The sequence below is a fragment of the Patagioenas fasciata genome, chromosome 2 (assembly GCF_037038585.1).
Source record: "Patagioenas fasciata isolate bPatFas1 chromosome 2, bPatFas1.hap1, whole genome shotgun sequence".
NCBI classification, from domain to species: domain Eukaryota; kingdom Metazoa; phylum Chordata; class Aves; order Columbiformes; family Columbidae; genus Patagioenas; species Patagioenas fasciata.
In genome coordinates this window covers 50,101,236-50,128,061 of record NC_092521.1, presented here as the reverse complement: position 1 = coordinate 50,128,061, position 26,826 = coordinate 50,101,236, and the positions used below count along the sequence as shown (strand labels likewise).

The 26,826-nt window shown below is 36.1% G+C and overlaps 1 protein-coding gene across 1 annotated transcript in view; it reads left to right on the top strand.

Annotated features, from left to right (window-relative positions):
• Positions 1-26,826, top strand: part of TTC39C (tetratricopeptide repeat domain 39C) — a 36,331-nt gene that overhangs the window by 1,359 nt on the left and 8,146 nt on the right. Inside the window, exons 2-10 of the mRNA XM_065830568.2 lie at positions 8,900-8,948; positions 10,409-10,537; positions 11,498-11,612; positions 15,314-15,665; positions 17,009-17,177; positions 22,210-22,303; positions 23,138-23,245; positions 23,779-23,888; positions 24,561-24,684. Of these exons, the coding sequence (XP_065686640.1) occupies positions 8,900-8,948; positions 10,409-10,537; positions 11,498-11,612; positions 15,314-15,665; positions 17,009-17,177; positions 22,210-22,303; positions 23,138-23,245; positions 23,779-23,888; positions 24,561-24,684 (1,250 nt within the window). The remainder of the gene's footprint in view (positions 1-8,899; positions 8,949-10,408; positions 10,538-11,497; positions 11,613-15,313; positions 15,666-17,008; positions 17,178-22,209; positions 22,304-23,137; positions 23,246-23,778; positions 23,889-24,560; positions 24,685-26,826) is intronic.

The following is a 26,826-nucleotide window of genomic DNA, read 5'->3' as shown; positions in this document are numbered from 1 at the left end:
TGGTGTACCTGAATCTTATTTACAAAAAGGATATTTGGAAGTAGAATGGGGGGAGTGAGACAAATTAAGAAAACTGCCTTTATTAATAATGAAAGAATAACTTCACTGTGTACTTGCCAGGGTCTAATAGTAAACATGTCCTTCTGTCTTCAGTATACACTACTATGTTACATACACAATATTGTTGTGTAGAACCAGTTGGAATATTGCAGGTGACAGGTAAGGTCCCAACACTCTCATGCAATAACATGCAGTTCACATTCATATAAGTTGCACCCTATGAGTTACTTATTTATTGAGTCTGTGGGAGCTATTGCTTGTTCAGGTGTCTAAGGAACCTGTTGGTTTTGGTTGGTTGGTTTTGTGTTGTGTGTATTTTTTTTCCTAAGGTGCCAGTTAAGGAACACTTGATGAAGTTTCCTCTACTTTTTGTTGTGTTGTGCCATTGCTTTCTCTAAGTAGTGTGAATCTGGAAGAAGTCTAGGAATTCTGAAGATGTGATGCTTATTATATTGTATAGTAATGCTAGGGAGTAAAATTGTTAGGATTCCTATTTCCAAAATGCAGTTTAATCCTCCCTTGAAAGCATGAATAATGATATCTTCTGCAAAGTGTTCCCTTGGTTATCTAGAAGGTTTATTACTAAAGATTTTTTTAAATGCAGAAACTTATATTTTTTCCAGGTGCAGGATTTTCTTTGTTTGATTTTTATGAAGAAGTGCCTTTAAGTTCAGTGTACAGTTTGATCTTGGCCTTTAAACACTAACTGCAAGGAGTAAATAGGAATTTATTAGAATAAGTGGTTTTATGATTCATAAATTGATAATTGCTGTCTTAGTTTGTAAATTACTGTGAAAACGTCAACCTCATGCCAAAATTCGTAGCAGGATTCTTCTTGCTGTGAACTAGTAGACCATTATTGAATTGCAGTTTAGCTGTAGGTGGAAACTTCACATTAGATTTTTTGGAAACACATGCAGCAAGGTCCACTTTTTGTTTGCACAGTGGTTTTTTGTTTTATACTTGTCTTGGATGTGTTCTTCCTACAAGGACTACAAGTAGTGATATTATATGTTTCTTTGCATGTGGCCTTAAATGAGTATGCTTTTGTTGGTGTATGTTTGAAATTATGAAGAATAGAACCCATTCTAAATGGGACTGATGAGCCAAATGAGCAGCTTATGGGAGCTCTCCATGATTTAATATGAATGTTTTTAATTTGCAGCGTTACAGCTCAAAGATGTTTGTTGAAATGCAGCATTTTGAACTTGAAAAGAGCGTGTATTATCTGTATTTCAAGTGACCTTTCTTACAGAAGGTGTTAACTTTAGACTACTGCCTATGCAGGTAGTTTAGTTCTGTTTCAGAAGCTTGACAGTTGTCAGTTGAATCCAAGAAGTGAAGGGAGGAGTGAAATTTTGTTTTTTTTCTTATGGAAACTGTTCAAGAACCCACAAGGCTATTTGGAAACTCACTTATTCAGCAAAACTTCGGTTTTATTTACCACGTCATTTAAACCAGTTAAAACTGTTTCCTATAAACTATTTGCTTTGCTTCTGCTTTTCATTTTTTTTTCTTCATTTGCTACCTCAAGGATGTTGTGAAAAATTAATTCAAATCAGTGCTGCTATCTTAATGGGACAGTAGCCATCCCTGATGAGCCTAAGGACAGTTGTCATTCCAAAACAGGCTGAATCTGTTTCTTTCTTTGCTGTTCTGCATTTTTGCATCTTCTAGAAAGCTGGCTGCACCCAATATCAGTTATATTTGAAAGCTGGTCATAATGGAGTCCTTGAGGAAACCAGGGTAGAAATTGCAGCTCTGTTTCATATGTGTCACCGCAACAGTAAAGTCTTGCGTTTGAAGAGTGGTGATACTTTAAAGTCATTGGCTGTAGAACCATCATTCCCGTGTTGGGCATGGGAGAATAATATGTTGTCTTTTTGTGTTTAGAGCTGTATATATCTGTTTAGAACCTGGTAAGTCAAATGAATGTATCTGTTGTATGTCAGATATAACATGTAGTTGGAACTGCATTGACTATCACTGTAAAACAGTCAGTGATTTGTCAGGTGTATTTTGTGACTTGTTTTGTCTTAGATTATACTTGAGGGAAGATATCAGGGTTTGTAAGCTCATCTGCAAGTTGCATGGACGTCTGCACGTGCTTTCTCATGTGTTTATTTTTTTTAAGAAGTCCAGATTTTCCCCCTGCTAGTGATGACAGACTTCTGAACATGAATCAAATACCAATGGATGTAATATTTTCATAAATCCGCCACAGACATCACCACTATCTTTACTGCTTGTAGCTGTGTCAGGTCCCCACAGTGCTAATTTGTATTTGAAACTGTCAGGTATCAATCTTTCTGTTCAGCTTGAACAATGAGGACACCATCCCAGTTCTCATCAGTTTAAACTTTGAGTGCCTGTGAAACCAACAAGAGATGTGGAGGTGAACCAAGGACAGTCACATTGGAGATGGAGCCCACAGTCAGCTTGTGGGATTGTATCATTTTGGTGAACCACTCTGACACTAGCAAGAAAACGGGAATCGTGGTGTTGCTTTTCCCCTTCTGGCTTGGATTCCTAAATATATCAGGGAAGAAGAAGGTGACCTTTTTTCCCCCCCCCATTATTCACTTTTTAAAAGCATTTGCAAGTCAAAGATTATTTCAAAACTTCCTCCAGCTAAGAGGAGAGAAGGCAATGTCAAATAAAATCAGGAGCTTTTCTAGATGAATACTGACTCTCAACATAAAGCCTAAGATCAGGAATATTATCTTATAAGAAATCCAGCAGTCTTCTGTCTCTTATCGGGGAAATGTTTGACTCTCTGCATGAATGACTTTTACTTCCGAGAAGGCTTGATAAAGTTTTCAACTTGCATCTCAGTGAAAAGGGAAATCGTGCAAGATGGATAAGTAAAATGTATATAATAAAATAATCTTCAAACAAGAAAATGGAGATAATGTAGAAGAAATGTGATGTAGAGGAAATGTGATTCTAAGACAAAATGTTTTAAGATTTAAGGAGTGGAGTCAGTGTAACAAAACATGCTGTACAACCTGCTAGGCTAAAACACAACATGGAGAAGAATTGTAAGTTGGTAAAGTGAAAAAACAGCTTAGTATGCTGACTTTAAAAACTTGAAATTTTTAAAGTTACGATATGTTACAGGATATGTATTAACAGACGTACAAACTTCAGTAATGGACCAGGAATTCCATTGTGGGTAGGTGTTTGAACCTAATATTATGAATTTAAAACAGAGGCTTAAAATACTTTCAAGCCAAATACAAGTTGAGACAAGGTGACATTAAGCCAGCGTTGATCAGCAAGTAGATTATGACCCATGTAAGGGCAAGCTAACCACTGTTGAAATTCTTGTTTATGGAGCTCAGCAAAGGAACTGTAGGAACAAAAATTAAGTGATTTCGTAGATGTTTTGATAGCTTCCCTAAAGATAAGGACAGCAGGGTAGAAACTGACGTGAGTCAGCTGGGGGAAGAATGATGGCATCTTGATTGGCAGAGTGAGAATAAGTCATGAGTGCTCTGTTAGCAACCCTGTGTGCTATTGTTTATTGCAGCCATAAGCAGATGAGCAGCTGCTAGATGAATGTATAGAGAGTTATGCACGAGGGAAGCGATTTCTAGATGCAATATTCTAAACATGTACTAAATGTGTACCTTAGTGAGGTAAGATTTCATTTATCAAGGCCAGGCAGAGCACATTATAGTAATAGTGATGCACATAAAAGGAGTATCAGTTTTCCAGTTATGTGGATAGTTAGTTTAGAAAAATTTTGGTTGTTCTACAGTTTAAATCTTCCAGACCTGGGTACATAGAGATGATCACACTGAATGTGATGTTTAGTTTTCTGGCCTTCATGACAGAGACAGATGTTGTCACCAAGAGAAGTGGTAAAAAGGACAGAGGGAGGTTGAGAGATCCCTTTCGCCTATGGATCAAAATCTGATGGCAAGAAATCCATGGGAAGATAACAGAAAGTTAAACTCAAATTTGAGTTTATAATTCAGAAGTCAGATTGGGTGGAGATTACAGAAGAGGTGTTATAGTAAGATGATGTTGTTTTAAAACTGAAGTAATTAACTTTTTGAAAGATACAGATATGGTAAAGACTTTTCACTTAAGTTTGTATACCCATTCTTTGATCTGCTATTTCTAATAAATTATTTCAGACTAATGTGAGGGAGTGGTTATATTTTTGGTTTAATATGCTTCAGAAGCTCGTAGATATTAAGTTATATGATATCAGTTAAGCTGCTATAGTTTGCCCTGAAAGGTAATTTTGGTCAGCTTATTTGAACCTACAGTGGAAAAAGATTTTGCAAAAGTCCATAATTCATGGATTAACAGTGTGCAATCAGACAGTTAGTACAAATCAATTGATGTGTTATAGCTAGCTTGTCTCTCAGTTTTGTAATTACTTTTCAAAGTAAAGGTGCAATTTGAAATGCTTCTTGTAATACCCAGTGTCCTGATATTCTTGTGCATCTAAACTTAACAGCCTGAAGTTGAAGTGAAACGGTTCACTGTTAAATTGTGTAAGGACAAAACAAATCAGGTAAAAACTGGACGGGACAGGGACACAAAGCTATTATTTTTATATTCCTGATTTTCTCTTTTGGTTGTGTATTTCTGTTGGATATAGAGGTGCATGCTAAGAGCTCATTTAACAATTTAAACAAATTTGTCCTGATTATGAAACATAAACTAAACCTAGATCTGACATTTGCGGTTCTTAATGTGTGTCTTAGTAGTGTGATGTTTTCAAGACACTTACATTGCCTTATATATTTCATATACCAATGCTGGATGAGATACATAGTTGTATAAAGATCAGACTTACTTTTGTAGTCTTGCAAATGATTTTTAGAATATAGTCTAGAATAATCTGTGGTGGAACAATGACCAAAGGATTGATATGTTTTTGCAGTAAATTCTTTATCTTTTTATGTAGGTAATACATTTTTCTACTTGTTTCGAAGTATTCAGTAGCTGCTTCTGTATTTATCTCTGAACTTGCCTGAGTTCTTAATTTTTTGTTATGCTTTCCTTTTCCACTTTAGAGGAAAACAAGTTTTTTTTTGTTTCAACTTGAGCATCACTATCAGTATGATGACTGGAATTATTAGTGGACCATGGTTAAAGTAGCAGTGCCTAGAAAAGTAGGGAGGAAATGTTGGTGATTATTTACATTACTTAAATTTAAACCTGAGCAAGGCTGTAGTAGCTTTAAAAGGTGATGTGTTTGAAAGTGAAATGCTGTCATGGAAATGGGTGTAGCAAAAAAGGAAATACTGATAAGTGATTGATTTTTCGTGTGCTTTAGTTTTGATTTATTTTTTTGTGGTAAAATTGGGCTGTATTATCTCAGCCTTATTAAACTAAGGCTTAGAACTCCTGAATGTTATCATCATGTGTGAAAATGGGCATGACAAACACCTTTCTTCTGAAAGTGAATTAACATCTTAGATATGCCATGAAATGAGATGAATTACGGTTTATTGGGAGAAGCAATGTCTCCTATAAGGCCAATTAATATACCTGGAAGAAATGTCTACTTCAGTGCTCTTAAGCATAGGACTTAAGTTTAGTTATACATACCAACTTTTTTAATATGTACAACCTTTTACTGTGATATCTTGTAGAAATGGTGTTAGTAGCAGGTGAGGTGCAAACAGTATTTTACAAATTGTGTGTGGAGACTGAATTATTTTTCATCTTTTAGCTAATTAAGAGTCTTGAGATTTTTCTTTACTTAATAGAGATTATTGCTTTGAAGTAGAAAGTACAACCTTGGTAGTACGATGTCTTAATGTTCATTTGTATTCAGTTCCCTAAGTCCTGTCAACATCAATATGGCCATTGGTTTGCTGTTAGTATTTTCTCAAGTGCTGCTTCATTTGCCTGTATCTTTTTGGAATGTGTCAAAAGATGTAAAATCACATATAAGGAGTTTGAGCCAAGGATTGTTTTCATGGAATTGTGCTTTTCTCAGAAACTTACTGTCATCTATAGTTACGCCTTGTTTTTTACTGGGACAGTACTGTCTCATTGCAATTTTTTTCTTAGCTCTCGAGGAAAGGAGAACCCTAAGCTCTTGAAGAATTCATCAGTTGACATAATATTCATGAAGAGTGACACTAAATGAGGTTGTAGTTTAATGAATTTTAAACACTGAAATTACCTTAGCAAATGATCTTCCATTAAGCTGTAACTATAGTCTCTACTTAGTGACTTAGGCAGGAATGTGATACAAACATTCCTTATTTTGTTTGGTGATGACCCAAACTCTGGGTGAGGAGCTCCTGCAGTCAGGTTTTCATATTTTGTTTGCCAAACTCCAGGGTTTCAACAGAAGCATCTCCCAGACATAGTATGATGTTATACATCATGTTTTCTTGCTTCAGGGTCCTTATGTGCTACAGCCCATATGTGCTACAATGCCAATGCTTTTTATAGATTGTATGGCTGAAATTTAAAAAGAACTAATCTGCAAAATGGTACCTCGTCTGTTACAGCTAGTGATAATTTCGGAATAGAGTGTTGTGGCTCTGGAGTTTTTTGTTATCTCATCTTTGATCATGGGGGATGAATTGTAAATGAAGTGAGCTGTCAGTGTCAGAGTACAAGCAGGGAAGCTGCTCTGAAAGATAAATACTTATTTGGGGAAAAAGCTTCTCAGTTCTACTGGACAAATTTTGATTGCTTGCAGTAAGTGCTTCACTAGCTTTTGTAGTCTTGGAAGAACAGTTGGTTCTCAGCTGTAACTAGCTGCCTCATTTTTCAGCATTGTGTTAAAATTTACCAGAAAGAAATATAAAAGCTTTCAAAATGTATATTTAAATGTAGATACTTTCACACGTATGTATGTGCACACTTAAGAACAGGTTCTTAAAGTCCTGAAGAGAAAACCACGTTTTTTAAAGTGTATGAGTAGTATGCCCAAATTAGCATATGTTTTGAGCTGCTGAAACAGCATATATAAGCTGTTTGATTCTCAGCTGTATTTCTGTTTATTCAGTTGTAATGGTCTCACTGAAAACTGAAGTAGCAGTTACGTTTATACAGTCCTGAAATTACATTCGGCCCTTTGAAGACAACCACAAGGCTGATGTGGCCCCAGTGAAAATGAGTTTGACATCCCTGCCTTAGGGAACCAGTTTACCTCTAAAGCTGATGTATTTAATTTTTTTTTAAGCTTCAGTAACTATTTCTACAACAAGAGGTTCTTTTTTGTAAATTCATAGGAAATTAAAAGTAGTCATGTGCAACACTGTTACTGTTTAATCTATAGTTCCACAATATTAGATTTGTATTTATGTTTTGCTGACAAGACTTGCTTCTTTCTTGCCAAGTCCTAAGAAATGCCTTGATGCTACTTTCTTCTGAGAGCCAAGTGCGTATGTTGCTAAACCTATTTGATTTGCTTATGCATGTTTCAGAGGGGAAAGAAACACCTCAAAATCTTGGTGCTGTTGTGCAAAGTTTTATTAAGAGTGTAATGCTTTTCAAATTTACAAGTAAATTTTTACAGGTGTTCAGATGCCCAAATTATCCCATTTCAAATAATTTATTTTGATCCATGCATAGTAGCGAAGTAACATTTTTAGTGTGGATGGAAACTTAATATTCAAGAAGTGTGTTCTAAGGATCTTATTGAGAAGTGCAAACCTAATTTCTTATGTAATGTAATTTTATTTTTCTGGTTATATTCAAAGACTGTTGTGGTTGAATACTTCCAATTCCTTCTGATAAATAGTCTTTCTCTGACAATTTTCTGTTTTGAATGACCTTCAGTATGAAAGATTTATTATCTAGAGATGCTTAACTGCTCGCCTCCCCAAAACTGCTTTTTCTCTGTAGATCTAAGAAAGCTCAAAAACTTAACGTTTGGTTTATTTTTGAGCTTCCTTCAAAGTATGATGTAAGTGCAGCTTTGTACTTAAGGGCATAAATGTAAAAATTCCTTGTGCTGATCTTTTCTGCAGTTCTAGATCCATCAGATGTTGATGGTGCTGAAGGTGTGACTTTGAAACGTCTAGTGGAGGTTACGTGCTGTTGGAACCTGGTTGATAAGACGGGCAGCTGAGTGGGTCCCGCATGCCTCGTGGGCTGAAAAGTGGATGATGAGGTGGCCATTTGCCCTCTGACGTGAGAGCTGGCGCTGGAAGTGCCGGCTGCAGCAAGGAGCCGATTCCTGCCCCTCTGTGTAACACAGAGCAGTTGTTCTAGCAGTTGGTTTCACCCTTTTGTAATATCCTTGCAAACAGAATAGGTGAACGTCTTAAAAATGTTCCATGTAGTGTAGTAAGGTATGTATTCTGGGCTTGAAACAAAGCAGCTGTAAAATTATAAGCCTTGTAAGAACTTCGTATTTCCAACAAGTTATGTTATGTGTAATATGCGTTTCTTTGAAACATGGGTACATTGACTTAAATTCATGGGAACAGGGAAAAGTGGAAACCTTTTAATAGAATCAGTTGACATTTGTCTACTAGGTCAAAACTGTAGTGATAGATAATAGATAAGAGTAAAATTAGGAGTTGTTAAATTTTCTACATTTCTTAAATTTTTTTTACCTGCACTGTGTTTTGATGGCAGTGGTTTCTCTTAAAAATATCTACACCTTAATGCCTGAAAAAAAATTAAAGATATATTTAAGTCATTGTAAAAATTACAATGGGAATGGAAAGCCAAAAAAAAAAAAAGCTTTATATCTTGCAGAATGATACATTTGTTTGTAACTTGATACAAAAACCCCAAGATTTACTTACAGATGTATAAGTTAAAATCAAGAAATGCAATATTGATGTGTACATTAGGGAATATGTGGAAATATAGTAACTACATTTTATTTTCTTTGCAGAAACCATAGCCCATTAATGAGCTTTGGAGCCAGTTTTGTCAGTTTCTTGGTGAGTAGACAGGAGCTGAGAGAAAACAGCTCTTGTGGTTAATGTTTGTATGTGCATGCATGTATTCATAGTGATGGATATTCTAATTTGTTTCTTTTTGTGAGAATTTCTTCGAAGTTCTAGAATAAATGTAGCTAGAAAACAAGTCATTATGTAATATAAAACTTGTTTACTCATGGGGTTTAAATAGAAAGTAAAGACTCTGTGATTCAGCTGCTCAAATGTATAAAATATTTATGTGTTCCATTAAAAAAGCCATAATAAAAACCTCTCTTAAATGAGCAGTAGAGGTACTATTAAAATAATACTTGTAAGTGCCATCTTCCTGATAGCTTTTGCTATTGAAAATTTCTCCATCCATACTGCCCAGTGAAAGTTTTTAATTCAATTCATTCACATTGCTTTGTTTTTGAATATATGTGAACTCAGAATACTGACTGACTAAAGAGTCATAATGGACAAGTTTGGTCTGTTAAATACTTTTCCTTTTTTAATGGATTAAAAATGAGAATATCTCATGCAAAAACTGAGCAGGTGTATTAGAAAATGTTTAGATCTTGTTTTTTAAACTGTCCTTATTCTGCCTTTGCTGTTTAATCTTAGATAAGTTGTATGTGAAATTAATTTGAATTCTCTTTAGTGTCTGTAGACTGCGCAATAAGGAAAAATATATTGGTTAGGAGGCCTCCTGGGGCATATGCTTGTTTTTAAGTCAATGGAGAGGAGAACGTGGGGAGAGGGAGAGAGAGAGAGAATCTCTCAGGCTTGCTTATCTGAACTGATGTGCTGAACCAGTGTAACATCAGAGTGCAGCATCAGTGGATCTTGAAAATATCCTGCTTAGCTACTGTTCTAAATATAGCAGCAGCACTTTGCATGCCTGTGTCATTCAAAACTTTTGTTTAAGAAAGCCTCAAGAGAAGAAGGTACTTGTCCTGAAATTCTTTCTTAATTGGTTCAGCAGTAGTTGGAGTCAGATGTTTTTTTTCTTCCTATGTATGTAGGAATCGTGGTTATTATTTTGAAAAATGCAGTAGCTGTTACTTGTTATTGACTTTGGAGGCCTGTTATTTATGTGAGTGAATTACATAAAAGCAATATCTGCACAGATGCAAATTGTGCCTCACATAACAATAATTGAAGATTCATTTATATGAATTTTTCTTCTGCTTAATGTAATGTGACAGCACATTCAGTTTGATTGCATATGAGTCTCTGTTAAGACAAGGTTTAGGACTTAGTATGATCTTATTTCTCTTGAAATTTTGGTGAAGAGCTCTCAAATCTCTAGTTTGGTGTTTCTGCATAGAAGTATGTTTACTGATGTGTGTCTTAATACATTTTTTTTTTAAAGTAAGTTTTGTCATCAGGTTCTCATGAAGACTTTTACTATCCAATAGCTTTTGTAGAAATAAAAATATTGTTAGTGTTATCGTTCAGATCTGTTTGTTTTTTGGTAGAATGCTATGATGACATTTGAAGAAGAGAAAATGCAGCTGGCATGTGATGACTTAAAAGCTACAGAGAAACTTTGTGAAAGTGAAGAAGCTGGAGTTATAGAAACGATCAAGAATAAGATTAAAAAGAATGTAAGACCATTATTTGTAGAATATGGAATTGTATATTGGATAAATATTTCTGGAAATTTCTGTCCTCTTTGTATTTTGAATAGATGATTTTTGATATTTGAAGAGCAGTTGAGATTAATGAGAAATTTAGAAATCAGGTCAAATACTTTACTTGGATTTCTTATACTTAGGTAGTTCCTCTTCTAAAGCAGCAGGTTGTGTTGATATTGGTAATTATTTTCTTAACACTTTTTTGTAACCTCAAATCAACTGAAATTATTCCACAAAGCTTGTGGCTTAATTCAGGCTAACTTCATACATGCTTTAGTAATGTTCAGAAGTTGTGAGAATGAGGCTGCATGGTGCTGTGCGCCAGGCCTAGCACCAGGGAATTTTCCTTCCTCTTTTAGGTTTTTCATTCTTAATAATGAAGGAAGAATAAAAATAAAGCACACAGATTGAGAACTAGTTAAAGCAGTAGCATAGAAATGCTGAGTGAGCAGCCTGCCTATTGTGACATAGCAGACCTACAGCAGAAAAAAAAGCCGTTTCTCTTCAGTATTTAGTTTACTTGATAAAAAGTGTTGAACCTGACATACTTAACTTTCTGCTCTTAAGACACACTATATTTTCCCTGCCACTTGTCATTTACCCCTTTCTTTACTCTTCCTATCTAACATTTATAGTTGTGTGTTTGATGCATTTAGTAATAATTGTATGAAATTTAAATCTCTTCTGAGTATTCACAGAAAAATAGCTGATAGGAAATACATAAGGTTTCCCTGTTTATTAATTACAAGCTTGCTGAACTATCAAAGAGCTTCTAACATAGTTTTGCACTTCAAAATGCTGCATTAATTTAGTAGCAATACTACCACTTGCAGTTTATTTTGGATTTTTTAATTTGTTAGGTTTAAACTAGTGTTCTGTGTTATCTTTTTTAACATTTTTCTGTGCTCTGTGTTTGTATATTCCATACAGGTCGATGGACGAAAATCCACTCTGTCCATGATAGATCGTCTACAAAGACAAATAATTGTAGCAGACTGTCAAGTCTACTTGGCTGTGCTCTCCTTTGTAAAACAAGAGTTATCAGGTGTGCTGTGGCTTTAATGTTTAGATATATTTTTGCACGATATCTTCTTAGTAAAGCTTGATCATAAAGTGGCAAGATGATTGTCATTAAAAGTAGCTGTTTTTTAAGTGCACTGTTCTATTTGAAACATTCCAAGACTGGTATGCTTGCAGAGGTTCTGTTCTATCTTTGTGTAGGTAGTAGTATCTAAAATGAGTTGGATTGATACAGATTACAGCTTTCTGCTTATTTCATACCAATAGTCATATTGAACTGATTGTCCTTAGATTGGAATACTTTGCATGTTCTCATAAATCAGGGGTGTCCTAAACTTACATTCAGCCCTTTGAAGGCAACTGAGAGGCTGATGTGGCCCCTGGTGAAAATGGGTTTGACACCCCTGCCACAGAGGCGTTTTGGTGCAAAGATGGGTGGTATCTGTGGCCTGCAAGATAAGAGGCTATCAACAGCTGAAGTCCGGGCCAGCAATAAAATCCTAATGTTCCATATGCATTATGTTCGTGACAACTCGGAGGGATGACAAGCCGACAGCGGAAGTAATTCTAAATGAAGCATGTTGAAGGTGGAACTGCTGAATCAGCTCTTATTCTCTGGTCACCAGAGTGTGTCTTTGCATGCCAAAGAGGTTAATCCTGTCGTGCTGAATGCAAACCTACTTGTCTCAGCTGCAGCGCTGTTTCTAATGTTCTCTTGCATCCCTGGATCTCTTGCATAATCTTAAAACGTATCTTCATCTGTGAGTTTATAGGAAATTTTGTCAAGGTCATATACAAAGTGAGTGCATTCCCAGGTTCTTACCAAATCAATGAAGACACAGAGGTGGCAGTCAGACCAGATTGTCAGTGATAACCCTGCTGATCAGCTGAAAGGAATTGGGGAAATATTATTTAGATTATTTAAAATAACAGTAAGATCTTCAGTCAAGGACATAATGCTTTCTGTGATGTGCAGACTTGGTTTCTTCCAAGCCATGGCAGCAAGAATACGTTTGGTTCTAGCCAGTAGAAATTTGGGGGGTATTTCTGCCTGTCATGTGTAGTGCTGCAGAAAGATTTTCTGGCTATTTTTGCTGCAGTTCTAGGTTTTCATCTGTGTTGTGGTGCTGTTCTTGTGGGGTTTTTTGGTTTGTTTGGGTTTTTTTTTTTTGGGGGGGGGTGAAGGGCAGGGGGTGTTTTTTGTGTGGTTTTGTGGGGTGTTTGTTTTCAATTGTCCCCTCTTGAAGCTTTCTTCTTATTTCAGTATTTATTTTGCAGCTGCATAACTGGGTTGGATGCTGTAACTGAGGGTGGTGTCTGTTCCTTTTCTCTTGTCTGCTGCTTGGTGAAATGAAGTGGGTAGCAGAGTTCTGCAGAACATGCAGTATATCTGGGTTACTCTGTTGAGTAAAAATATACCTGAAGTCTTGCAAGCAGTTAAATGCCACCTCAGCAACTGCTAGTTACTGCTGTTGGTGAACTGTTGGATCCATTATATCAGTTTTTTCAGTATATTATCTTCCTGATTATGTATAAACGTCTTTTGTTTTTATTGTGTTTCTGTGTAGAAAGAGCAGCCAGTTTATTGAAATGATTGTAATTTTTTAAAAAATGAATTCTTTGGAGGCAGATAAATATTTTTCATCTGGGAATGGGTGAAAAATTTCTTGTGTTATCTTCACAGAACAGTTGGACAAGAAGCATATGATTACATGCAAGCTGCTTTCTCATATGCCTAGCATGTTGTAGATTTTCCTTTCCACTCTTATGGATGTATTAGAAATAGTTTCGTCATAAAGTTAGCAACAAAACAACTTATGTCAGCTTCCCACAGGAATGTTGAACTACCTTTTCTTGATATTTACTGCTGCTGACATGGGTCTGACTACTTTCAGAAGTTCATGCTGGAAAATCAGCTCAGTGATTGGGCTTGACTAAATTTCTTTGTTTACAGAGTCATGTATTCATTGTTTTCATTTGTTAGATTGTTTTATCTTAGTATAGCGAATCTATTAGGGTTATGCTGTGTTAGTGAACTGTTTGTGACAGCACAGTAATGGAGGTAAAACCTAAAACGATACTGTTTTTTTTCCCACGTTCCTTTCCACTTGAAGCATGCATCAGAACACGGCGGATAGCTGTTAGCAGAAACACTATCTGTAGGACAAGTAAAATGTGGGTTCCTCATTATTTGTCTGATGCATTGATATGTGTAGTTGTACGAGCATCCGTTTTGTGGTGAACCACATAACTCTTAAAATATTCTGTGCAGCCAATAAGTGACCTAATTGCTTAAAATTGAAGTAGCGTTAGTCTTGTAATGCAGCTGAATCATGGCAGGGTTTACATTTTTTATTATAACACTTCAACATGAAACTCAAAATAGAGGATTAAATATTTTTCATACTTTAAATTCATATTGACAGAACCCTTCTTTCAGAACTGAGAATACAAATTTTCCTGTCTCTCTCAATGCGATTTCTTAAGATTACCAAACCAGCTTCATTCCCTCTTCATACAACAAGAATTCAAGAAGAGTTAATCTAGTCGGCCGTGGTACTTTCTCTATAAATGTTTCTGGTTTTGTTTGATTTTTTTTTTGATTTTTTTTTTGTTTTTTTTTTTTTTTTTGGTAATTGGAAGGATTTTGTCGAAGATGCAAATGGTGTATAAAGAGTGAGTGTTTTCCTTTGACACGCCCCTCCTTTTATGATCTAACTGTGGCCTCAGTTGTAACGCTAATCTCTGCAAATTTGGGACCCTCTGTTTAGAACACTGCTGCTATAACTATGCTTTTACTTTTTCTCATTTTTAGTTAACTGCTTTGTCACTGCAGTTCCTACCTATTGGGGTTCTATCACAGACAAAATTTTGGTGTCTGCTTTTACAGTTAACTTGTACAAATATGTTGTGTGTCTGTTTTCTGTTTACCCCTTATCATTGTCCAAGGATGTGCTGTAACCAGGAGGAAAGCTGTGTAAATAGGCAAATTGGACATCTTTTGGTGTCATGCCTTTCTTTATCCTCCTGTAAAGAGGGTAATGAGACTGAGAATTCTCTCGTTCTCAACTGAAAATGCTCAAGACCAGATTTCTATGGAAGTATAGGTAGCCAGCTTGGATTTGAAATTGAGAAAGTTAGGCAACTGAAAAATGTTTTAAAAACATAAAAGTATACTTTTTTAATGACTCTCTTTCTTAATTTTAAGATGCTGTATCACACAGCTCACATAAGGGGCGAGGGAATGATGATGTTGCAAATCTTGCTATGTATCCAAAAGGAAGGTTTTTTTAAATTAGTAGTAACAGTATTTTCCCATCAGTTATCTTTTAACATTATTTGTGCTTAAGAGATATCATCTGTTCTTTGCATTTTACTTTTCTTTACAAGGCAGCCAGTTAATCTCCACTCTACAGTGGAGCAGAATCCAGCATTAAGTTCTCTGTTTTCTGCATTTCTGTCTGACGGTTGTATTGCTACATAGCTGAGGGGATGTCCCTTTGTATTGCGTGCTGGTTTAAAAAGTCTCTGGTTGAAAAGCACTGAAGTTTCTTGTGCTTGGTATGAAAAACCTCTCCGAGAGTACAGTAGCTATTACAAAAACCTTTATACAATAAGTGAATGCAAATAGAGTATCCTAGGATTCGTGAAATAGCATTTACTACTTACTGTGTTCCACTTCTGAAATATGTCCTTGAAATATTTTTTTTCTTTGTTTTTTTTTAGCATACATAAAAGGTGGGTGGATACTCCGAAAAGCCTGGAAAATTTACAATAAGTGCTATACGGACATTAATACACTTCAGGAAATATATCAGAAGAAAACTCAGGAATCCTTGACTTCTGATGCTGCAAATGATAATCATATTGCTGCAGAAGGTGTAACGGAGGATTCGCTAAACAGACTGAAAGGTGCTGTTAGCTTTGGATATGGACTTTTTCATCTTTGCATATCCATGGTGCCCCCAAACCTGCTCAAAATCATCAACCTGCTGGGTTTTCCTGGAGACCGCCTACAGGGGCTTTCTTCACTGATGTATGCAAGTGAAAGTAAGGACATGAAGGCCCCTTTAGCTACGTGAGTAGCTATATTGAAATGCTTTGGTAGATAACTTAGTACTGAAAGTAAGTGGAAAAAAGTCAAAACCAAAAAGTCATGTTGCTTTAAAGGAAACAACAGCAGGTAAAAATAAACTTGTAGTTTGTTGTTTAACATGCAATGGTTTAGTAAATTCATCACTTACGAGTGTATGAGATCTCTCTGCTGTTAGTTTTTTACTTGTATTTGGGGTTTGTGTCAGTATTTTGCTGTTTTCTTCAGTACCTGCTATTCCAATGTCTAGTAATTTATATGTCAGCAGAATAAGTAAAGCACCCCCCAGGAGGCTGAGTAGATTTACCTGAGTTATATTCACTGCTGTGGAGAGGATGCTGTTTTGTATGAGTCATTGATCTCATGTAGCTATTTATCCTTACTCTTAGCCAAAGATCTCTTTCACTTTATTTTTAAGTTCAGCATCTGAGTAAAATGAGATGTTCCCTTATAGTCTTTTTAGAGGAGTATTTTTTGTGTATTATTTTTCCCATGCCTTCATACTGCATTCAGGTCTTTTTATCAGATGAAGGGTTAGCCAGACCTAATTTAAAATGCCCTTATAAATGGTTTTACTGTTCCATTATCTCCAAATTAATGATTTTATTACTGGTCCTACTGCAGATACCTTCATGTAACTTTTGAAACACTGACAGCACAGATAAAGTCTTTTGGGCTTGAAGAGTAGAACTTGATTTCTGGTTGGTTAAGAAAGCTTGATATTAAATGTTCCTGTTGATTTGTTCTTTCTTCTTTTTGGGGAAGGAAAATGGTATTTTGAGGGGTTTTTCCTCCTTCACATGGTCTTGGAAATCTTTGTGCTCTGCCCTTGTTTCCAGGAGCCATGTAGGTCATGTAGACATCTGCCCTTCTGAACACTGGATATATTTCTATTTGACATTGATTTCAAGTGTGTCTGCTGATGTGTGTTTAGTTTTGTTATTGACTTTGTGGTTTGTTTGTTGTTTTTTTTTCTCCCTCTAATGAACAATTTGTTTTCAAAGTTTTCCTGTGTGGTTTGTTTTTTGTTTTTTGTTTGTTTTTTTTTTTTTAAGGTCTGTAGAGTTCTAAAGGGTCAACGGCTTTGATGATATCGGCATGATTGTTACTCTGCCTTTGGGTAATGTTCACTGAATTGTATGGTCAGGTGCAGAATAGGAATCCATTGATGTACAGCAATATATTGTGTTTGTTTTAAAGGCAGATTGTAGAAGAAAATATTTGTATCTTTGTCTTGCAGAATAATGTAAAAATTTGCCTGTATAGAATGTTATCCTTAGATTTCTATTTATGAGCTGTAATCTGTTTTACTCTTCTCTTTCTTTTAGATTAGCTCTGTTGTGGTACCACACAGTTGTTCGTCCCTTTTTTGCCCTTGACGGCAGCGATAACAAGGCAGGATTGAAAGAGGCAAAAGAAATTCTTGCAAAAAAAGAATCTGCTTATCCAAATTCTTCTCTGTTCATGTTCTTCAAGGGAAGGATACAGCGGTTAGAGGTATTGCATGTTTTCTTCCTTTTGACTGATTTCTCCACCTTTTGTTTTTCTGATGTGAATGAACTGTACAAGGTTCAGCTAATTGTAATTAAAGATGTGGATATATGGAAGGATAAGAGGAAAGGATTAACTCCTTCCTAGCCTCAAGTTCACATGCTAAACCTGCTGTTCCACTACTTCTGGCTGAACTAATGGCACTTTGAAATTCTTTTTTAGCTATTTGGTACATTTGTAGCTCTGTGCTAAAAGGAAGTGCTTTTGGTCACTCATGAGTTTCTTGTGGTATAAATAGCTATTTCAGTTTTGCTTATCCAGCTAAAATCCAAGTATTATCTGCTGAGTGCATAGCATTTATCTTCCCCTTTTCATTTTATGCATTGTTCTTAAATGGCTAATTCTCTGTGATAATTTCCGTCAAATAACTGGTTTTGCTTCTAAGAGGTGAAACCAGGATATTTTGTGTTGCTGAGGGTGAGCTCTGGCCCAAGCAGAAATGTATTAACCTAAAATGTGTTTATTAATGCTACTGTAGAGTGTTACTCAAACACTTCAGCAGCCTCATGTTTTTTTGGCTGAGTTATTCTTTAAGAATCTGTGATAATACCAGATGGTGGTGAGTACTTTAAACTACTCAACTCCTTGCTGCTGCCTTATGAGACCAGAATATTTCCAGAGCAATTACATTAACAAGAAAGCCCAAAACAAAAGCACAAACCCAGAATGTTCAAACCCTTCATCTTAACATCATAATTACAAGAGCTAATTCTCTGAAATACAACTTAATGTTGTGAGGGAGGTAGCAACAGTAACACAACAGAGGGGCAGGCTTCAGTGGCCTGTCAGACTTCACAGGCCTATTCTTGCATGGGATGTGGATGTTCTTAATTTTTTGCCATCTTTCTGAAAGCAACAGTGCATTTGGGGAATTGCACTGTCAGAGGCAAGCTGTCAGTCTTTGGGAAGTATTGCTGCCTTCTGAGTGGGAATGACCTCAGTGGTCTTTGTTCAGTTATATTCATATTTTGCCCTTAGAGTAAAAATCAGCTTTGTTGGGAATAGCTACAAAATGAATGCAAGTGCAGTTAAAAATGTAGATATGTTGATTGCCACAGTATGACTTGGTATTTGGAACTTTTTGTTTGTTTGTTTTTCATGTTTAGTGTAATGAAGAATAAAATTCAGCTTATTCTTCTGACTGTCAGGGCAAGCTAGGACAAAACCGTAAACATAAATTGTCAGTAAACTGAGTATATGTTTCTGTGTGTAAATACAGAGGATAGGTTTGGGATGAGTGTCAGTTTTGTGTAGTCAGTCCCTTTCTGGAGTACCATTATGTATCAAAGGAGAGTTCTTTACACGTTATCTTACAGTATTTGTGCATTAAATGAGGCAATATATAGACACCTAAGTTTAGCTGCAAGTGAAATTGTTTGTGCGAGAGACAGCATGGCCCTGTTAGTTGAAGTCAGTTAGTTTAGGCAGGCAAAATGCTGACATACCCTGAAGTCAGCAGAAAGCTTGTTGGTTGCTAAAAGGAATTAAAATGTCCCTTTGCTATTCATTTATTTGTTTGCTTGAGAGCTTTTCCATTCAGCAGCCTCTTCCCCCTGCCCACCGTCATTGCTTTGTTCCAAGTAGTACTGTATCACTGAGACTTTGCTGTGTCTAAATGTTTTAATTAAATGTCTCAGGCTCTTCTGTAGACTGTGTTAGGAATTTATAAACTTAATTTGCTCAAATGTTGTTGACATAATAGTGAAGGCAGATATGTGACTAGTGGCAATGACATGGGGAGCTGCATCAGATTTCTGCACAACACGCTTGTGGTCACACACGTCTCAAATCTGGGCATTAGTCTTTCAGCATCCACTGAACATTCTAAGCCAGAAGTGCACGTGTACTCTTGGAGTACAAACTAATATGATTTGTAATTTCCGCCTCATCTCCAAAGTGGGTGAGACAAGCACCTGCAAAGCCTGGGAAGTGCTTATGTGGCCTTCCTTGAAATTGTTGAAGCACAGGTAGGTTTAAACTCTTTCCACCAGGCATGGGAATGTTATTGTTAGATGGTTTATTGAAACTGGGAAGTCTGTGCTTTAAGCTATGTGCACTTAAAAATATACCTTGAGCTGAAGATTATGTATTTTATAGTCTTTAGCATCTATAATATTCAACAGTTCTATGATAAAATTTAATTGTACATAGATGAAAGCTTAGATGTTATACAGAAGAGCTTGTGTATTTTGGAAGTACTGATCAGTAATGGTCATTTAAGGCCTTGTATTAGAGCCTACTGGCACTCAGGCCATTGGATTTTTTTTTAATAGCCTTTGATCCTGTGTATGTTTTTTGCAACTTTCAGCTGATGGTATATTCAGCTTCCATTAGCAGGTCTGCATATACCTATATATCTGTGTGTGTCTATTTTTTCTTTTCTATGGAGAAAAGAAACAGTAAGGAGCACAGTTCAGCTGTGGACACCTGGAGGCAGGGAAGCTGTTCAAAAGGCAGAAGCACTAATGCCAGATGCAAATCTGACAAAGGAGAAAATTGCAAAGGAAGGCAGTTGAAGAGAAAGGAAGATTTCACAGTGACAGTGCTATGAAAGACAAATGAAGAACATGTGACTTTGTGCACCAAAAAGCATGTATGAATATTAGTCAGTAAAAGCTTTAGCAGATTTTGGTTTTCTAAGAAGGGGCTTTACGGGTACTATAAACATGGATCAAATTATCCTTCAACATTTTTCCCAGATTCACGTTTTTGAGAAATGAAGTCTGAAAGTGTTTGGAAACTGTTGCAATGAATGAGGGAAAGAAGAGGAGGATGGTCTGGGAAATTTGGAATGAAAGTTCACCAGAAAGTTACAGGTTGCACTGATAGACTGGTCAAATGTCTCTTTTTTCCAAAGAGCAGATTAAGAGACTGCATATTAAAACTAGCATTTTTCCTGACTTTCATGTAATTAATTTGGGCCATTTTAATGGACATAACTACTGCTGTGCTTGACTTGTGATTGCATGGTGTGTATTCCAGCCACATGAGTATTTCTTTGTGAATGTCAGAATATTTCTGCCTTTGAAATACTTTCTACTAAAGCTGATAATGATATTTTGTGTAGGCTTAAGCTACTGAAAACAACTGAGAATCGTGTTTTATAGTTGTGCCTACCAAACACTTAAAGATGTAGTTAGTATAACAACTGTTGAAAGCCACTGGTCTGAAATCCAGAGTTTCCTGTTGGTATAGGTACAGGTTAAGAGTTTGGAGGAGAAAGTACCAAATACTCCAGCTGACGGGCCAAACACCAGTGGTGCACTCGTGTGTTTGATGTGCAGGCTGGTGAATATGTTGCAGTGGTATTGTGGACTTAAATGTAATGCTGACAAGTACTCTTGCTTTTTTAGTTACCTTTTGTAGACATCCACATGTATCAGTGATACATTCCTATTCTGGGGTGGGGAAGTGTGGCGTGGAAAAGTAGACCAAGGGCAAGACTAATAATCATTTAAAAGTCTTAAATGAATTTTCTAGAATAAAATCACAATGATGTCTTAAGTAAAGAAATTTTCAGAGCTTGCGTAGTGTCAGGGTTTATTTTCAGGAACCATGCTGGCCTCTCTGCTTACTTGTTTCAGGTTATAAAATACAGTATCGTAGTTTTAGTCTAGTTTGCTTTTTCAAGGGTTTCTTTCACTTACATACTTAGCCAGCAGTGAGTGGCTTAAAGGTTCTTCTGTTCTATAAATTTTTATACTTCTATGTGAGAACAAATGTAGGAACGCTATTAAAGTGGGTATAGGCTGTATCGGGATATATAGTGTGTCTGTCTCTAAAACAAATTAAATGTTAATTTGCATCCCCCGCTTTATGACGATTGTGGAAAAGTCCCATCCTAGACTGAGAAAACTAGAAATTAAGGTAGTCAAAAGAACTGTTGTTCTATTCTTACAAAACTGTCAGCCTCTTCTTGCTAAGCTGTTGGTAACTAATGATTTTATCAAAGTGGGTTTTTATCTCATATGCATATTTGTCGTCTTACATATCATGCAACATTTATGAATTCTCTACTAATTGTTGCTTGAAGTGGTTACAGCGGGATGTGGAAAAAGGTGGCATAGCTAAAAATAAACATGAAAGATGAACTTATTGTGCCGAAAGTTAAAAATAGATGATTTTTATGTGGAATGACTTATTACATAAGAGTAGAAATAAGATTACTCAAAAGCTTACTGCACAAAACAAAGAATTTCAGACTTCATAGCAAATAGAAGGAATAAAGCCACTGATTTTTAAGGTTGAGAGATGATCTGAACTGGTTTTAAGTTATTAGTGATGTTATTACATTATTAAACTCCTGTACTATCCGTCTGCCCCCTTTTTAAACTGTGTAATGTTCTATATTTCTCATTTTATGACTTTTGGAGTGTAAGTTCCTTACTGTATGTTTTATTTTTTACTGATACACATGGTGGAACTGATAGTTAGTACCTTGCAAGCAAACACTTTGCATTCTCTTCTACAAAGCAACTCAGATTCGTATTTAAATGTATGAGTGATTCTTACTTTCCTTGTCTGTTACAATTTGACTTTTGTATTATGTTTCATCTCATGAATATGTAATATATGGAAAGATGTGTTCACTATAGGGCCTCTTTAAGATGCTGATTTATAATTGTAAATAATTTGCCCATACTTAAGTTTAAAAGTGATCAGGTCAAGAGAGCTGGGAGGGGGGAAGCTGGTCAAAGGAATTGCAGTGTAGAGCTCGCATATTGAATATTAACCTTTCTCATTCAAATAATGAATGTTGAGGTTTTCCTCTCAATTATATGTTTTGCCTGTTTCATTTAATCAGACCAGAGGCTGTTATCTGTAGGACACCTCATTTTTTTTTAACCTTATAGTTATTTTTAAATACCTATTCACTGAAATCTGAGCGTTTTCTTTATTGAAATTGAATTATCCAACAAATTTTAAACTTCAGACATCTGATTTATGTGCATTTTTTTTCTTCTTCCGCTTTCGGTAGTGTCAAATCAATAGTGCCTTGACCTCCTTTCATACGGCTTTGGAACTTGCAACAGACCAAAGGGAGATCCAACATGTCTGCTTATATGAAATAGGTAAGTTGGATATGTTCATACTGTAAATAGCTCGCTTTCAAGTTCAGACTAGGAACGTCAGTAAATTAACTGGATGTTTTTTATTAGGATTTTTTAAAAGGTTTTGGCACACCGATCTTTGTCTTGGATAGATTATGCTAATAATCCTGCTTTCTTGTTTGGGCGAGTAGAATTCAACAGCTTTTTGTAATTTTAAAGTTTTCTGCAAATACAAGGTGATGCAAAATCAGAGAGAAGACTGTAGAATCAAGGGCACACTGTTCACTTACAGAATATTATTTAAGATGAGAAATTAATTAATTTGATTTGTCTGTGGAATCACCATTTCTGTGCCAAACACTAATTGGCCTGGTGAAGCTTCACAGTTTGCAGGACCTTTAATTCATGTTCATTTCCTTCTAGCAACAGCAATATATATGTTCTTAATTTGCATACAAGTCTTCAGAGTGAAAAAGATAGATTGCCTCAAGCTTTAGATGTGTCTAGTTAAGGGATCTTGTCAGAGTGGGGAAGAATAAGGGAGCAACTAGTAGCTCTGTAAGTTTCAGTATCCTACAAAATACAGTATTTAAATAAAAAGGAGGGAAGTTTTGGCGTTCATTGTTGTGAAGAGGATTTGTTGGTTTTATGGAATCTTGTAATTCAACATTTCCAAGTAAATTTAAAACCAAAACAAATCAGTGACATACATTTAAAGTCTGGTTTAACTTTTCCCAGTTATTGGTATAATTGTTAAACTAGGTCCAGTTCTCATCACAGACTGCTTTTCAGTAATGTTGACACCAAATTTGAATTCTTGTGCTTTCTCTGAAGTTATATTTGTCTTCTTTTAAGGTTGGTGCAGCATGATAGAAATGAATTTCAAAGATGCATTTGAATCCTTTGAAAGGCTTAAAAATGAATCCAGGTGGTCCCAGTGCTACTATGCTTATTTAACAGCAGGTGAGTATATTCAGTGTGTTGGGTAAGTGATAAACCAGTGATGTGCTAAGGTTTGGGCACTGTTTTGGAGAACGTAATGGTGTATATAGTGTCTTCCACACTGCCTGCTGTTGATGCAGCTTTATGCCAGACTTAGCTTACATCATTTTGTTTGTTTGTATACTGTACGCTTGCATGCACACACCTTCATGTGCATAAGTATTTTCTCTCTCTCCTTCCAGATGTAGATACAGTTATGGTTGTAACTGTAGTGACAGGTCATATGACAGTGTATTGCAAAGATCTAATAAATAAATGCTTAGAAGTTGGGTGGTATTATTTAATTAAATAAGTATGAAAAAAGTAGTACTGACTTTCTGATGATCACAAAGGGTACTTGGGAGAGTTGGGATTTGCATGTTTATCAAATCCCCTGTCTAGATCCTTTCTGCAAGCGAGCATGTTTTTCCTGTTACTGTATGATATCTAATATTAATTTTTCCTGTTTCATATCCCAGTAGTGTTAACACATTTTTGTTTCTGTGTTCTTACAGTGTGCCAAGGAGCCACTGGTGACGTCAGTGGTGCTCAGAATGTATTCAAGGAAGTTCAGAAGCTTTTCAAAAGAAAAAACAATCAGATTGAACAATTTTCAGTGAAAAAGGTTTGGTTTAGCATAGGGTGACTTGTTTCCAGTAATTGCACTTGGTAATTCTATTGGATTCTTTGCCAGTATTTATTTTTGAAGAATGTTTCTGTTTTCTCCTATGTTGCTTCTGTAGAATTAGTGGGAAGGATTCAGCTGGAAAGACAATAGTGTCATGTGTTTTAAGGACCTAGCAAAATAAATGGCAATTAGCTATTTGCTTTACAGCTGAAGTAATTATTAAAAATAAAAATACATTATACTGTGGTTGCTTTAGTAATTTTCCTTCTAGTTTTGCTTTTCTTACTTCTTGTCTTGTTTGTCAAAGCCTTAGTTCTTTTTGAAAGGTAGGAGTTGTCTAGGAAGTACCTCCTAACTGATGATCTTGCAGATGTTAGTGTTTCAGCATCCAGTTAGTGTGTACTTAGGGTTGTGAAATAGAATAAAACAAATCTAAGCTGCATATAAGGAAGCTTTAATTTTGATCAATACACAAGCCCTTACGTTAATAGAAAGATCTTGCTTTTTAGTCTTTAAGCTAAGTTTCCACTGATTTTATTTTCATAAAATCATTAGATACTTTCATGAAACAATTAAAATTATGTTTGTGATACATTATTTGTGAATAATATGTTCCCTGTAAAAGGACAGATGGCAGATCTCCTTTCCCTCTTTCTCCCCACTTTGCAGGCAGAGAGATTCAGGAAACAAATGCCGACCAAAGAACTCTGTGTCCTGGCATCCATTGAAGTATTGTACTTATGGAAAGCCCTTCCCAACTGTTCCCTCTCAAACTTACAGCATATGAGCCAAGGTATAATATGGTTCCTTGATTGATTAATTCACTTTTTTAAATGGAGTGTGTAATTTTCTTCTGTTGTGTAGAGCAGCTGATTGTCATAGCATGAAAATTTAAACCTGTGTGCATGTGTGACAGCAGAACAATTTGAGTAAAAATAGAGTAATGACCCATAAAGATTCAGCTTAATGTTTCATTTTACCATATTTTTAGGTTTTTGGGAGAAGTTGTAACTGCCTTGCTGCATGTAGTTGTTTTTTTTAATCAGTTGTGTTTGCCCATTGTTTAAAATGAAACAATGGTGTGATAGTTATTGTTCAAAGTTACTAAGCAAAATTTAACTCATTTAAACCTAGCTACAAAATAAAAAAGAATAAGACTACCAATTCATTTCCGCATGTTTTCTTTTAAGAGGAAATATGCAGCTTGTGAGGTCATCTATGACATAAAGGTTCTGTTCATCTTGGCTCCTGCGACCATCTTAGTGGTGAAAGGAGCATTTTATGCTTACCTCTTTCTTGGTCTCCAGATGTCTTCGAATGTCTGTCACGTGAAGCTTATGATAGTAGTGTTTATCATGAAGTTCTCAGTACTTCTCCCTCCATCCAGCAGTTGTCTTTATGTTCTGCAAACAGTTTCAAGTTATCTGCTCGTTCAGAAAATAAAACAAAAAGTCTACCACCGAGATACTTCCTTTTTTTCTGTAATTACAAACTTTTGGGGCTTATACGTGACTTTTATGTTAAGTGAGAAAACTTTTTAAGTGGAGAGTCAGGACTAGTTTGGGAGTTTTGTGCTGGTTTTGATTTAAGATAATTTGTCCATTTAAATTGTGTGATGGCAGTGGGTTACATTCAGATCCCTATTTTTCTAGTCCCAAAGATGATACCGAAGGCTTTAAAATTATATTTACTTACATAAAATACATGTCAGGATTTTCAGTCATTTGCCTTCAGACCAATCAGCTTTAGAGGTTGTAAAGACTATGTACTTTTCTCCCACACGCTCAGAAGCAGTGTAGATCTTCCTTGTATAAGCTTCTAGCTGGTGGTGCGCATTTTAATGTGAAATAGCGGTATAGATTAAAATTCAGAGATACACTTCTTGTAAGGTATGACACTGACAGATGTGTCTGCATTAGTGATTCCTGGTTGAGGATTTTCTGTGCAGTGAGAATGTTATTGCTGCACCTTACACTGTATCTCAAGAATGGTAAGATGATAGGGATTTTTTTTTTTTTTTAATTTGCTTCCTCTTCTCTTGAATAATTGGCATGTAATTTGCTGGGGTGAGTTTCCAGGCTGTTCTTCCACACTAGAAGTTGACTTAAAAATAAAGGAATTAATTTGTATCCACATGTAACTCTGTAAGTAAAATGCCAAGTAACTGAAGACTTGCAATGCAAGCCAGAGTTGAGAGCTTTGTGTATTGTGTAGTATCCAAATACTTCACACAGCCAGCTCTTGGTTATTTGTAGGTGGCTTATTTGGACCAGGGATTAACTGTGTTGTGAATACAGGGCTAGCTGAGATCTGGCAGGGTTTATGAGATGAGGCAGAATGGGAAATTAAAGGAGCTCCACCACTCCAGGCACCACAGTTCAGCTCCTTCTGAAGGGATGAGAAGCCCCACGAGGCTCCCAGCCCCTTGGCCTTTCTGAAGGTGATGGTGCAGACAAGTGCAAATGGCTCCTTGTGGAATTAGCTTTGATTTAACACAGCTGGTGCTAATAAGCTGGGTCAAAAGGGAGCCTGATTCATCTAGAGGTGGTTACATGCGTAATGATTCAGTTCTTTCTGGAAACGGAGCACTGCTGAGCTGAGGCACGGTCTGTCCCTGCATTGTAGACCGGCTAAGGTCTGGTAAATAAGCCTTATCCTCTCACCAGCATTCGGAATTGTGATGCCAAAATACCCTAGTCTGAGTTTTTAAATCTGCTACAGATTTTTGTGCGTCTATCACTTGGCTTCAGTTCAGAACAAATCAGCTTTCTCTGGACTGCTTGCCCTGTGTTCTTTGTAACTTGGACTGTGTTTGTGTTCTGTGGTTTTTTGTTTTTTCAATATCTGGGACAAACAACACCAGAAGGAGGTGTTATTAGCATCTCCTTTTTCTGGTTAAATTTAATCATCAGGCTAAAAATCACCATAGACCACA